We start from the raw sequence: 14889 nt of genomic DNA on the forward strand, positions 1-14889 counted from the left end.
GCAGAAACCAGGTCACCTGCCTGTTTCAGAGAAGAACTCTCTGATCTCCACACAGTTCACTCACCAACTACCCACTCTCAACGACCAGTGGATGATACCAGAAGCTACCACACAACACCAGAGATAGCAAGATGACTAAAGGAACGTGTAAGAATGCAAACAACAAAAACCAAAACAACTCATCATACCCAGATCCCAGCTATCCCAAAGAAAGTAACCCTGAGAACTCAAACACAATCTAAATACAGGAAAATGGCCTCAAATCCTTAGTAATGAAGATGATAATGGAGGAAGCGAATAGAATCCGTAATCAAATGCAGGAAGATGCAGCCAAACAGGTGGAAGACATAAAAGAAGCCTGTAGAGAGGCACTGGGGGAAAATTAGGAAAATACAAACAACCAGATGAAGGAAATCAATAAAACAGTTCAAGACCTGAAGATGAAAATAGAAACAGTGATAAAAGCACAGACAGAAGAAAAAACGGGAACGAGAGACCTTAGAGAAGAAAGTAAGCAACACAGAAGTGAGTCTCACTAATAGAATCCAAGAAATGGAGGAACGAATCTTGAGACCAGAAGATACAATTGTAGAACTCGAATCAACCATCAAATACAATGCTAAATCTGAAGAATTTCTGACATAAAATATCCAAGAAATCAAGGACACCATGAATAGATGAAACTTGAGAATAGTAAGTATCAAGGAAAGAGAAGAGACCCAACTCCAAGGCCCAGAAAATATCTTCAACAAAATCATAGAAGAAAATTCCCCCAATTTAAAGAAGGAAATGCATATAAACATACAAGAGGCCTACAGAACACCAAACAGAATACACCAGAAAAGGAAATCTTCCTGACACATAATAATAAAAACACAAAATATGCAGAACAAAGAAATACATTATAATGGTGTGCATTCAGTGTCAGTAGATCCAGCTTCTCAATGTGAGGGATAATAAAGCCAGTTGGTTGTAAAGCAGCAGGCACGAGACAAAGACATAGTTTTAAACTATTCTCTGATACTGTTTTTTTCCAAATGACCAAACAGAGAAATAAAAGAACAGGAGAAAAGAGATGTGACATATGCTGTGATTGTCGTATAGTTCTGAGAGGAAGCTGGAATGTTTACTAGGTTTTATATGGACTATTTAACTAGTACGGTGTGTGGGAAATGATTCTGTGTAGCTGTCTTGGGCATGGCGAGAAGGGTGGCCTCTGCTCAGGGGATCTACTTTGTTGTTCTTTTGTGTTATCATATGCAGTTTTCACAATAGTGTTATCAGCTTGACAGTGAAGATGAAACAAAGGGATTTTAAATAACTACTCCAATTTTCAGTCAAACAGTGGCGTATCTGAAATTAGAATTCAGACATCATGATGTCAAAGTCACATTCTTGGATTTGAAGAAACAACTTATTGGGTAGTGTTTACTGCATGAGCCTGAGAGGCTGAGTTCAGCTCCGTGACGCTTATGTAAATGCTGTGTGTAGCCATGCACATGTCTAATCACAGCAATGGGAGACAAAGACTCTGGGTGCTCAACCAGTTGAGTTGAAACCATGAGGAGTGCAGTGGGAGGCCTTGGTCTCAAAAGATAAACTGGAAAAGGGTTGGAAATTTGGCCTTCACATGAGTGAGTTCTCTCTCTGTCTCTCCCTCTCTCTCTCGCCCCAGATCAAATGTCATTGACCATGCTATGTTTCTTTTTGTTGTTCTTGTTGTTTTCTAGATCTCTGGAAATAGACCTACTACTGCAATCAGTAATAATCCTGTCACTCCATGATGTTTCCCTTGGCTAGATACACATTAAACCATCTCAAGATTCGAAGCATTCCAAAAATTGTTGGAAGACAGAGCCACACGAAGCCTCCATCGGAGTTTCATGACAAATATGGCAATATGATGCTAATTTGTGGGTCCACCTTCTGTTTTGTTGCCTTTACGATTTATATAACACAGATGGGGTTAGAATGGAACCTGTCTCCTGTTGGGAGAGTTACCCCAAAAGAGTGGAAGAGTAAGTAACTGCCCCAGCTGTCTTAAAACAGATTGCCATGGAAATGCTCTCTTTGTTCAGTAAAATATACCCAAACAAATAAAATTAATTTTAAAATACTAACAAGTTACCAAAACTATCATTTAGTTCCAAGAAGTAATGCACTAGCAGTAGAGATAGACACTGGGGTCTGTGGATACCATATATGGGAAAGTAACATTTTAAAAGCATTTCTGATTTAATGAGTTATTCTAGTTATCCACCTTCAGCAGGCATTCATAGTACGTACCTTAGAAATTAATTTAGTTGTATCCAAAGTGTATTCTTTTGTCAGAAGCTATCCAATTTTCACCTGCCCTTTCTCTTTCTCAGCCCAGTCTGTACCAACCATATTTTGTCCCTGATAACTAAACTTTCCCGTTTAGTCTCCTTGCTTTTCTTCCCTGTGCCTGACTCCCTCCCTCACCATGATCATTTTTCACTTCAACAGTCAAGATCATCTTAAAACTATCATGATGTCACCTCTATCTTGAAAAGCCAGAAACTCATTTGTCTTTACAGTCAATGCTCTTGGGAAAAGTGGCTCTGGATGCTGCACAGGGCCTTTCACCTACTGCGTCCACATGCCTTTTTGTCTCTTCCTTGTGCACAGGAAGCACTTTCGGTTCTTTATGAATCACTTCCTTATAACTTGTTGATTTTATTCACATGTCATGCTTTCAGAGTGTACCTATTAAAAGTGGGTGCCTCTGTTCTTGCTTTCTCTCTGCCTACTCCCTTACCTTCTTTTCTTGATAGTTCTTTTCATTATCTTACTTTCAGGATGGTGTTTACATTTTTGTTTATTATTGGTTTGTGAAAGTCTGTAAAGTCATAGGGTTGGGCTGCTTTTGCGATTTAATATTCAGAACAGATTTTGGTAGATGAGGCTTTCAATTATTTGAAATGATAAATAAATGGGTGCCTATAGTAATCATAGTCCACATTTGTTAAAAAAAAAATTAAAAATAGGAATTTGATTTCTATTCCCGGTTGTAATTAGATTATTAGAGACATTTTTAATTATTTTTATTTTAAAAATTACTCTGAAACTTCTTCCTGTAAGGCATTTGTGAACTTTCATTTTCTGTCAATCAGGAATCTGAGCATGATGGGGGAGGTGGGGAACTCTCTGATGCAGAAGCTCGTATTTCAACAAAGTATCCAGAAAGAGCTACAGTCATCTCAGGGCATGAGGAAGATTCCAATACAGATTAACTAACTCTGTTATCTTTGGGTAACATTCTTAACTTCCTCCTTAATGATACCACTGCTTTAATCCCTGGTAAGAGCCTCACTTTTAAACCAATAACACAAGTCTTGGGGACAGAAGTGAAAGGAATTGTTCCCATATTTACTTCATGGCTTCCAAGCCTATAAAATCCCATCTCTGGTAAAATAGGGCTTATTTAAATTATACCAAAATCACAGGAATACATTTCTTTAGCCTTGTAAGACGGTGTTATTCAACTTAGAATTAATACCTAAAACAGCATTTATTCAACTTTACCAGTCAATAAAGATTTACATCTACATACCAGACTCTCATCCTGTGTTCTTTACTAATTTAACATGGGCACTGTGTGACATCTTAAAAGATGTGATGTAAGAAATGTGGAGAATATCCACTTATTAGTAACCATTATGAAAACAGTTCACTGATGCAGTGTCTCCCTTTTAAGAAAGGTGTCTGCTAAATTTACCACATTAAGTGTTACAACAGTTCCTCATTATGACAAGTACAAAAGAAAGCATACGTATGTATTCATATGACATAAAATCTTCCATGCTTTGCATTAGCTGCAGTGCTTTCCAGGGGGAAATGACATTAATTTGAACAGTGTCTCCTATTTTCCAATAACCTTTTACATTACAAAAAAAATATGCAACTTCATTTTCCTCCCCTATCTGGAAACCATAGAAACCCATGTGAAATTATAGCTAAGAAGTTCGTCACTGGGCTAACTCAAGCTGATCTCCATGGAAACACTTCACATTTCTTGAAACGGAAGATCTTCCAATCAGACATACACCCATAACTGATGAGTGTCTGACTAATAGAATGCGAAGGAAGAGGCATATGGCTGTGCGTTGGACAATGCATGTAAGAAGGTTTTAATACTACTTATAAATCAGAACATTTAAATGATAAATAGCCCTACTGCAGAAATGAAAGCAAAATATATTTTTGAAAACAGCTTTCTGTTCTTTTATTCATTGTTCCTGTTAGTTTTTTGTGTTCAGGCAATTTCATACAATAGTGTTGGTTTTAGATTGGTGTTCAGAACCTTGCTTAGTCCTGCCTGCAACCATGTCTCATCTTTTACTGCATTATGATAAAGTAGAGAGGAATAATAATAAACATTTTATAGACGTTTCTTGAAGGTTTGGCGATGTAAGGTAAACTCTTAATAAGACATTTTAATGTCTTATCTGGTTAAAAGAGAGGTATGATGACAGTGTCACAGTGGCCGGTTCAGACTGGTAATGAAGATTTGTAAAAAGGCTGGCACTGTGTGCTGCAGGCTGGAGGTATCACATCGTCTAATATCAACAGCTCTGATCCTGGTTCTGTGTTACAGGTGTGAAGCCTTTAGTGTTGCATCAGAAAAGTCACTTTTAAGATTGCTGTTTGGAGCTTGAGTCATATAAATTGGGGTAAGAAAGTGCTACATAGTGTGTGAGTTTTAAGTAATTTACCACACACTGAAAGTTAATTTTCACACAGGATTATTCATTTTAACATAGCTCTCTGTTATATACCTGGCAATACATTCTTTTGCAAGACATACATGACAAACACATTTGTATAATAGATGTGTCACACAGAGTATGAGAACATACTTCTTGTGAGAGCAAAGTGAAACTGAAAATGAACGGATTTCTAAGAAGAACATTATGACAGGCAGATCTGGGCCCAGGGATCCTGCTCAAACTATGGCACCAGCCAAGGACGATACGTGCAGTAAGCTTTGAACCCCTGCCCCCAGATCTAGCCAATGGATAGGACATTCTCCACAACTGAGTGGAGAGTGGGGTCTGACTTTCACACGAACTCTGGTGCTTCATATTTGACCATGTCCCCTTGATGGGGAGACCTGGTGGCACTCAGAGGAAGGATAGCAGGCTACCAAGAAAAGACTTGATACCCTATGAGCATATACAGGGGGAGGAGGTCCCCCTCAGTCACAGTCATAGGGGAGGGGAGTAAGGGGAGAATGAGAGGGAGGGAGGAATGGGGAGGGTACAAGGGATGGGATAACAATTGAGATGTAATATGAATAAATTAATAAAATATATTTTAAAGAAAGAAAGAAAATGAACCCATTAAGGAGCAGAGCAATGGCTGGGTTTTTTTCTGTCCTCTATACAGTCTTCGTGTTCTTTTGATGGCTTTTACTCTATCATCCTCCATTCTATCACCTATGTCTGTCTTTATGTTTATAGTCAATCCTAGTTAGTCTAATCTGATTAAATTAAGTATGCATATATAACCAGAGAAACAATATTGGTATTAAGTAGCTTTTAAATATTTTTCTGCTGCATATAGAAAACAATGTTACACTGATATATTCAGAAGTTAAAAAATAGGTAAAAAGATAGGTAAGGAAATATCAGTATATTAATAGAATGATTTTCAAATGTTTGCTTATCTCAGGTTAAGATAGATTTACAGTTATAACTTACTTTCAGACAGTCTTCGGCATCATACTTTTCTGTCTAGATGAAACATTTAACTGTTGCTTGGTAAAAGGTCTTTTACTAGAAATATTCTTAAATTCACCCCAAATTCCAACTTTCTATATTGCCTATCTATCAATCATTTTTTAACTTATTATGATTCATTCAGATTTCATGCCGATGGTTATCTCCTCGCTTGTATCTTTCCATTTGTACCCTCCCTTTTCCATCCTATTCCCCTGCTCTAGACCTCTGACAGAAGTAGAAATCTTCCCCAACCACAGCCCGTCAGGTCCCATCCAGAGAGCACGCTTCCCTTTCCTCTGTGCACCTCAAGTCTTCCCCACCAAGGTGAAATGATGAAATCAGGGGCAGCAGAGTTCATGTCAGGGGCAGTCCCTGCTCTCAACACAACTGTGGAGACTTAGCTGTCCATTGGCTAGAGCTGTATAGGGGGTCTAGGTTTGCTGTATGCGTTGTCCTTGGTTAGTAACAACAGTTTGTGCCGGTCCCTCCTCTCTCCGCCTGGGTCGAGATCCACCAGCCCTGATGGTCTTCTTTTGGGGCTCCTGAATTCTCTGGGTCCTCCCATCCCCCATTCCTCCATACCACTCTCCTATGTTCAAGCAGTCTTATTTGTAATAGCCAGAATATGGAAGCAACCCAGATGTCCCTCCATGAAGAATGGCTAAAGAAGCTGTGGTACATTTACACAATGGAATACTTCCCAGCTATTACAAAACAAAGAGATCTTGAAATTTGCAGGCAAATGAATGGAACTAGAAATAGAAATGATCATCCTGAGTGAGGTAACCCAGATCCATAAAGACACACATGATATATATTCACTTATAAGTGCGTATTAGCCTAACATAGATTTCCTCTGAGAGACTACATGCAGCAGGGGATCAGGCAGATGCTGCGAATCACTGTTATCAATAATTTCTGAATGTGAGCTTCCAAGTGTAACTACTGTGAACATAGTATTCATACCATTATATGCAGACAACTAAAGTTATGAAACTGGTGGTAAAATTCAGAAAACAGCCTGCCAAACGTATGTCATTCTTTCTCTAAATTCTTTTGACATCATACCCACTTCAAAAATGTTGTTCATGAGTTAATCAGTTTTAAGAAACCACTCTCTTTCATATATAAGTAAGGATTCATTTTGTTAACATGTTTCCAAAGTAAGACATTTATTTGAACTGTACTTCTATTATTTTTCATAGTTGACAACATGGGACAATTTTAGTAATCATAAAAGTCTGAAACATACATGTGGTAAACAAAAGCAGGACGAATGCCTGGCATCTCTGCCTCTTGTTGTTTTAAATTAAAATTCCAGATCATTTTATTTTACCAATAAAGACTTAAGAGCCAGATGTGGTGAAAATCTGCTAGCTCAGAGAGCAGAGAAAGTACCCAGCTGACCTTTCTATTCAGCTCAAGTCCCGATGGAAAAGGCCCCAAAGGCTCACTAGGTCAGCTGACTGTCGAGGAAGAAAAGGCCAAAAAACACCCAATGCCAAAGGCTTGCTAGCTTAGAGCCCCAAAATCCAAAGGCCAAGGGGCTGAGGAGCTCAAGAGCTAGAGAATGAAGTGCCAAAGAGCTAAAAGCTAAAGAGCTGAAGAAGAAAAATCCCAAGAGTAAAAGCACCAAAGACCCTGTCTACTTCTACACACTGTCATAAACACCCCTCAACTCAAAGTCCCTCCTACTCTTTAATCCTTGTCAGCTGGTTTCTTGCCCCACCTCTTGACCTAGGGTTAACTTTATTAAATCCTGTCTACAGATAGCTCTTGGATTAAAGGTGTGTATTAGCGCTCAACCACAAAAGAACAGATTTTTACAGTTCACAATCTCAGGCATCACATTAGGATCAAATATCCTGCAACAGCCTCCATTTTACGTTGGTGTTCTTTACTTCCAGTCACCTGTTTACCTCAGCAGGTTTGCATTTTAATCATTCAAGAACTGTCTATCTAATCTCCTTCCGTGGCCAAGAGACAGATAATTTATTGTCCTAAACTGGTAGTCAGCTTGGATTCCAGGAACAAAACGTCACAGGACAGACCTTCCTCTGTGAGGTGAGAATGGACGTGATGAGCCTCACTCTGGAGCAGTAGATCTGAGGTATCTGCAGAGCCAGAAAAACAGGCTGGGCCACCCTGACCAGAGCTGCTGGATTATGAATAACTCTTTCTGTGCCCCGTTATTTATTTGTTTACAGATAAGCCTCATGTCATATCCCCCCAAATACACTAGAGACCCCTTTATGTGTTCCATTTTCCATTTTGAATGTATTAATTAACCTCATTCTGGTTTTTGCCACAATTTACTTCTGTAATTGGCACACTAGGACTGGAGGGTGAGCCTAGTTTATTGGAGCTTCCAGAGGCCAGGATTTCACCCTAAATTATCCCTGTCAGCTGGTTTCAGTAGAAAGTTGTTCTGTTGGCAATTTTCTTTCAAGACAAGGTTTCTCTGTGTAACCTTGGCTGTCCTGGACTCACTTTGTAGACCAGGCTGGCCTTGAACTCACAGTGATCTGCCTGCCTCTGCCTCCTGAGTGCTGATATTAAAGGCGTGTGCCACCATGCCCAGCTCTGTTGGCAATTTTAAGTTACTTCATTGTGATGGGATGAACTATATTGCAGTTTTGTCCTTAGAAGAATACAGCCAGTAAGGAGAAAGACAGTTTACTAAACAAGCACTCCAAAGTGCTGGTGTGTGTGTGTGTGTGTGTGTGTGTGTGTGTGTGTGTGTGTGTGTGTGTGTAGGCTATGGATCAACATAACTCTGGGTGTCTTCTGCCATGTCTTCCTCATTGTACTATTTTCAGTAGGATCTCTTACTAAACCTGATGCTGACCTGGCTGTCCAGCAAGCCCCATTCATCCTGGCTCTGCATTACCAGAAGGTGGATCACAAGCATGTACAACCACACCCATTTTTTCTTAAGTGAATGCTGGGGATCCAACTCAAGGCCTCACAACTGCTGGCTGGTCACTTTACCCACTGAGCCAAATTCTCAGCCACCAAAGTGCTCAACTCTTAAGTTATAATATAATGCATTCATTAAGGATGTTGCTTAAATAGAGTAAAACAAATATCTTATTTAAAACACCCCCAATGGAAGTATCTATGACAGTTCTAAGAATATTGCACTGTTCCTCGGTCATTAACTCCACATTTCAGTTCTGAGTAAATAACCAAAATAGCTTCTTAAACAAGTATCAGAATGTTCATTGCCCAATTATTCATTACAGCCAAGGCATGAAAACTTACTAAATGACCATTAGCGAGTGAGCAGGTAAAGAAAATATGTATATTCATGCAGAAATATACTCTGCATCTTCATTATTATTACAAATTTTGCTGTATTAGTTTATGAAATTATACAAGAAAAACTTCAGATAAATGTAGGAAAAGTTATCCTCTACTTGCCACTAATAGGGTGATGCTATGCAGAAATCACAAAGATTTGATAAACTACAAGCAATAACAATTCTAAGATTGGATCATACCAAAACCCTCTAAATCACAAAAAAGAAGATATGGATAAAATTGTTACACTATAAAATTAAAGTAAATAAGCTAATAAGACACATAAATTTACATTTAATTTATGTATGAGCAATGAAACAATAGATTGTTAGATACAAACACAATGTTGCTTAAGTTTAATCTTCCCTGGGTTGGTTCATAACATTAAAGCTTTCCAAGACAGTATTACTAATTATTTTCTTGGAGCTTGGCAAGTTAATTTTAAGATTAATTTGAGGAAAGAACAAATAATCAGGACACACCAGCCAAATATGTGGTCACTATCAGTTATTAAAATCGTTTCTAGAGTTGCTATTTTTAAATCAGTTTCTCATTGCACAAACACGTAATGAGATCAATAGAGCAGAAGTCATATGTAAGCTTTATTGCATGTGGAAACAGTCTCTGTGAGGGCAGTATTTATGTGGAAAAGATGAAGTTATTTAATAAATTCTTATTTGATGAATGAACCACAAGTAAAATATATTAAATTCTATTAATTTCTCAGTATGTAGGCAGGACAAATTTCATACATTTTATACTTTAAGATTTTACAAGATAGAATTAAAATTATACAACTAGGGTATATGAAGAAATTCAGGGAAAAATACAGTTTCTTAAGTTATCATTGCAGATACAATATTAAAATATTACCAAATTTAACACAGAAAAAATAATTTGCCTTGCAAAAGCAAAGAAAAAAATTATGAATGACCAATTGTAAAACATACTTGACAATTTTATCAGTTAAAGGCAATTATCTTTACCATACTTTTAAACTTCTGAAAATAGAGAAGAAATGGTACAAAATGCAGAAAAGAAAAAAATAGACTACTTCCAGAAAAATCAATGCAAATAGCTTCTACACACACACACGATAATATTCACACAACTAATTAGAACTTAAGTAGAGACACACTGCTTCTCACCAATAAGGTTGGCATAAGTCCTAACTTACTCAAGATATGTTGATGAAGTTGTGAAAATGCAGGTGTTGGCATTTGTTGCTGCTTAAAATTATAAAACAACAAACATCTCAGAAGAGTTTGACAGTACCTTACATTCGCTTTTGACCCCAGCCATTTCATTTCTAGGAATCTATCACGTTCATAGGGACATATGTATAAATCTATTTCTGCCAACCAACACAGTTCTAAGAACATAAGATTGTAAACAGCCACTTTTAAATCTCCATTTTGAAATTATCCCTCCAGGAATGTCTTTGTATGAGCACCTGTCTGGCTTGCTGGCCTCTGCAAGTGCCTGCAGAGGTGTTGTAGCTAAATTGGATCCCATAAGAAAAATCCATGAGGATGCCTTGCCTTCTGCCAGTGACTCCGGTGAATGTCAAAACAACAGCATTCCATCCCAACATGACCTTGCTCCCTGCTGCTTTAAGTATGGCCCTTGTCATGCACTAAATACTTTCGTCTGGAAGTTGATGTGTTGATTATACAGTTCATTTGGAAGAACAATTAATATCCAGGAAGTGTAGACTTTTAATTAATAGTGTTTGGTTAACTAGTTAAGTACAAAGAAACAGATAAAACTGATTCCGTTGTCTAGCAAGACTCCCTGGTCAGTAATTTTGAGATACGATTTTTTATTTAAATTATTTATTTAGATTACATCTCAGTTGTTATTCCCTCACTTGTATCTTCCCATTCCCCCTCCCTCCCTCTTTCACCCTATTGTCCTCCCTAGGCCTGTGATTTTTTACTTAAAGGAAAGGAGTTAAATAGGGAAAATGGAATATTAATATAAACAACTACCTCCCTGTGTGTGACCAAGAATAGAAAGAGGAGAAGTGGCAAACATTAGACAGAAGAAGCAACAGACCTGAGCCTCAGTGTCAGCACAAGAGGCACAGCTTGACTGAACGTGGAGTCACACACAGATACAGCCTCCAGACTTGTAATGAGGGGGCTCTATCAGGCTCATTCTTAGAGGTGTCTGTGGTAGCATAAAGATATGTATGCAAGTATTTAAAATTTCAAATTATTGTTTAGAGCATTTTTAAAAAATCTTCTCATTTAGCAATTAGTTAAGCTAAAAACCAGTACTTCTGTGTATGAAATTTAATTAAAAATTAAATGTTTGATGTGAGACAATTGCATTTTAGATTATTCAAGCTAATAAATGAAGGAAATTAAAGTGCCGTGCAATTTGAAGAGTATATTCAGGCAATGGCAATTTCTGGTTATTAATACAACAAAACAAATCATGTATTTACTGAAAGAATAAAAACAGACCTATGGTCTACCTACCCCAGGCTCCTTAAAACTGATCTAAACCTTACTACTGATTTACCGGAAATGAGGAGGCACAGGAACGTACTGGATAACAGCATCAGAAAGTCTTCAATAAAAAAAGTTATGATTGGAAATTCATGATCAATACCAGTTTCCTGTGTACATAAAGGGCAGAGAAAACTAAGGAACTGTGGACTTTGGAGGCACGAATTAAGTGAGAATAAAAAGCCATAAAGCTATGATATGTGGATTGTTTTTTTAATTCAGTGAACTAAGCAGAGTCCACTTCAAAATAATCCACTGGGCAGTCTGGTAGCAAAGCTCAAAAAAGAAACATGCATTAACTTGCTATAAACATTAAATTTGGGGTTGTATGCATGGGGGGTTTACTTATTTATTTTCTAATCACTTCCGGTTTAAATGAGTATCTTGTATTTGAAAATTTCCATTAGTTTAAATACTCAAACAACATAAAAAGACAAACTAAAAATGATAATTCCTTTTTCTATATATTTTCAATTGGTATCTTTTCCCAATATTCTAATTGACATTTGAATGACTCTTGTTACTCTACATAAAATAATCTGTGTTTGTATTAATTCATTTCAACCTCTGTCTATAGATACTATTTTATAATAATGAATTTCAGGTAATATTTTTCCCATTAACATTGTTACTGTTTAGGATTATAATGTGTTTAAATTACTGTCATGTTGTACCAAATTTCTTTCTTGAGATAAATTTACTTCAGTTCCATGCTATTTATATTAGTAGCTTGTTCAAGTTTGTCATCCTGACCTTCTTGCTAGAGGTTTTTCTTCAATTTCAGGCAGTTTTTGATTGTCTTTTCACATTGAGTGTTACAGGCAAGATTAGCTTTATAGATGATGTTTGCTAACTGGCAGATGTAATTTTAGAAAAACTAAGCAGAAATAGGAATTTATCTTGAGTGGTGATACTGGAACAGTTTTGCCTTGGATGTAAGTATATTAGTTAGGGTTTCTGTTACTGTGAAGGGACACCATGACCATGACAACTCTTATAAAGAAAAGCATTTAACTGAGGCTGGCTTATAGTTCAGAGCTGTAGTCCATTGTCCATTACCATCATGGTGGGAAGCAGGGCAGAGCATAAACTGACATGATGCTGGAGAGGTATCTGAGAATTCTGCACCCAGATCAGCAGAAGGCAGGAAGAGAGCACCACGTGGGGCCTAGTGTGAGTGTCTGAGACATCAAGCCCACCCTCAGTGACACCCTTCCTCCAACAAGGCCGTGGCTCCTAATAGTAGTGTCACTCCCTAGGAGTCTATGGCAGTCAACTACATCCAAACCACAACAGCCGGTGTAAAGTATGCTGTTTTCCCCATGAAGAACCATTATGTCTTATTAGAAAATTCTCCATCATGTGAGGACGCACAGCACAGCAACAGTAGAGGATGAGAACTGTGACAGCCCCTTCAAATCTAGAAGGACAGTTGCTTCTATGTCTGAAACAATCCGCATGACAGTCTGAGTTTTTGTGTTTCTTTTACCCTGGTTAGGAAGATGTTTTTCTGCTGAAACTCCTTTCTTCATATTACTTTTATGTTTACTATTTATTATCTCTTTATGGGCACTGCGAGGTAAGAGAATAAAATAGGCATTAAACTTGCATATTTTAAAATGACTCATTGTATGATTTTATAACTGGCATATTATCTTGGAAGAAAACCTGCATTACTTAGAATCTTTTTAAAAATATGTGTTTATTTATTTGTTCACATTACATCCTGATCATAGCCTCCTCCCTCCTCTACTTCAGATCCTCCCTCCCTCCCTTTTCCCCTTCCCCTTTCTCTACTCATCAGAACACAGGAGCTTCGCCACCTCCACCACCATAACGCATCAAATCACATCACTACAGACTGTATCCTCTTCCCCTGTGGCCTCACTAGGCAGCCCCGCCAGGGCAACAAGAGTCCATGTCAGAGACAGTCCCACTCCCCTTACCCACATAAAGACCAAGCTGTCCATCGGCTACATCTGTATAGGGTCCTAGGTCCAGTCCATGCGTGGTCCTTGGTTGGTGCTTTAGTCTCCGTAAGCTCCCCTGGGCCCTGTTGCTTGGCTCTGTTGGTCTCCTGTGGAGCTCCTGTCCCCTGCAGGTCCTTCTGTCCTTCCCCCGCTTTTCCACAGGACTCCTTGTTTCCCCAATGTTTGCCTGTGAGTCTTAGCATTTATTTCAATCTGCTGCTGGAACTTTGACACAAAATTTACCCTGCCTACAAGATGTGAGGGCATAAAGATAGAACAGAGATTGAGGGAATGTCCAACAAATGCCTAAATGCCTGGCCCAACTGGAGACCCACCCGATGGGAGAAAGTCAACCCCTAACACTACTAATGAGATTCTACTATGCTTGCAGATGGGAACATAGCATAGCTGTGCCCTGAGAGGCCCCACACAGCAGTAATTCAAAACAGATGCTGAGACTCATTACTTAGAGTCTTATAAATAAGTAAATAATCTTATAAATAGCTGTCATTATTAATAGCAAAATTTCTCCTTTTCCATTAATCTCTTCTTTATTTCTGCATATATAGATATAGTATAATATTGCATCCTATATTTGTCACAAGTTTTTATGATAAATATTTTCTATGTAAACATTTATCATGAAGAAAATTTTAAGTGAAACAGAATTACCCATTGTATGAAAGAATGTACTATTATTTATTATCTCATGATGGAAATTAAAACTTTTTCCTTCCTTATTGTTATTATAAATAAGGCAGCAATGGGAATTGTACACATAAATATTTAGCTATGTCTTTTATTATATCCTTGGGATTATATTTGAGCAGTAAAAATTTAATTAAATGCAAGGAAAATATTTAAAATTCATAATAGAAACACACAATTGTTCTTCAGAGCATACACAACAATAGTACAGTGGAGGACCATGTTCACTGATGAGTCTACAGTAGGTAATAGTAAAGGTCTTTTGTGGTTTGACTGGGAAGTGCCCCCCATAGACTCATCAGTTTGAAAACTTGGATTTAGCTTTTGTCATTGTTTAGAAATGCAGAACCTTAAAGATGTGAATCATTGGTGGACAAAGTGAGTCACTATGTACTACTATTGAGATTTTACAGTATGACCTCACTTCCTTTTCACTTTTTGCTTCTTCAGTAACTACGCAATGTGACCACCAAGCTTTCTGTTCCTGTCAGCAGCCTTTCTGCCTGCTATGTTAGTTGCTCTTCTGTTTCTGTAATAACACTCTGTATCCAAAACCACTATAGAAGGAAGATTTACTTAGGCTTATGTTCCTGGAGGACAAATGTCCATTATGGTTTGGGAAGCACTGCAGCAAGCAACAGGCATGGC

General features: G+C 37.9%; 1 protein-coding gene and 1 long non-coding RNA gene across 4 annotated transcripts in view; both read left to right on the forward strand.

Annotated features, from left to right (window-relative positions):
* The window catches only part of COX7B2 (cytochrome c oxidase subunit 7B2), a 104773-nt gene extending 102637 nt beyond the window's left edge, over window positions 1–2136 (forward strand). The window contains exon 9 of one of the 3 annotated variants that reach the window (XM_084798649.1): window positions 1731–1787. Coding sequence is in view for 2 of the 3 variants with exons in the window: in XM_084798650.1 (XP_084654776.1) it covers window positions 1781–2026 (246 nt within the window). In the remaining variant the exon portion in view is untranslated. Of the gene's footprint in view, window positions 1–1730 lie in introns of all 3 variants that reach the window. The other 2 variants (XM_084798650.1, XM_084798651.1) reach the window with 2 other exon arrangements.
* A 1911-nt stretch (window positions 2137–4047) lies between these two features.
* Window positions 4048–14889, forward strand: part of LOC311607105 — a 75666-nt gene continuing 64824 nt past the window's right edge. Inside the window, exons 1-2 of the long non-coding RNA XR_014782532.1 lie at window positions 4048–4140; window positions 4619–4694. This is a non-coding gene — a long non-coding RNA (uncharacterized lncRNA). The remainder of the gene's footprint in view (window positions 4141–4618; window positions 4695–14889) is intronic.

Source organism: Acomys minous, assembly GCF_964271855.1.
Source record: "Acomys minous genome assembly, chromosome: 10".
Classification (NCBI taxonomy): domain Eukaryota; kingdom Metazoa; phylum Chordata; class Mammalia; order Rodentia; family Muridae; genus Acomys; species Acomys minous.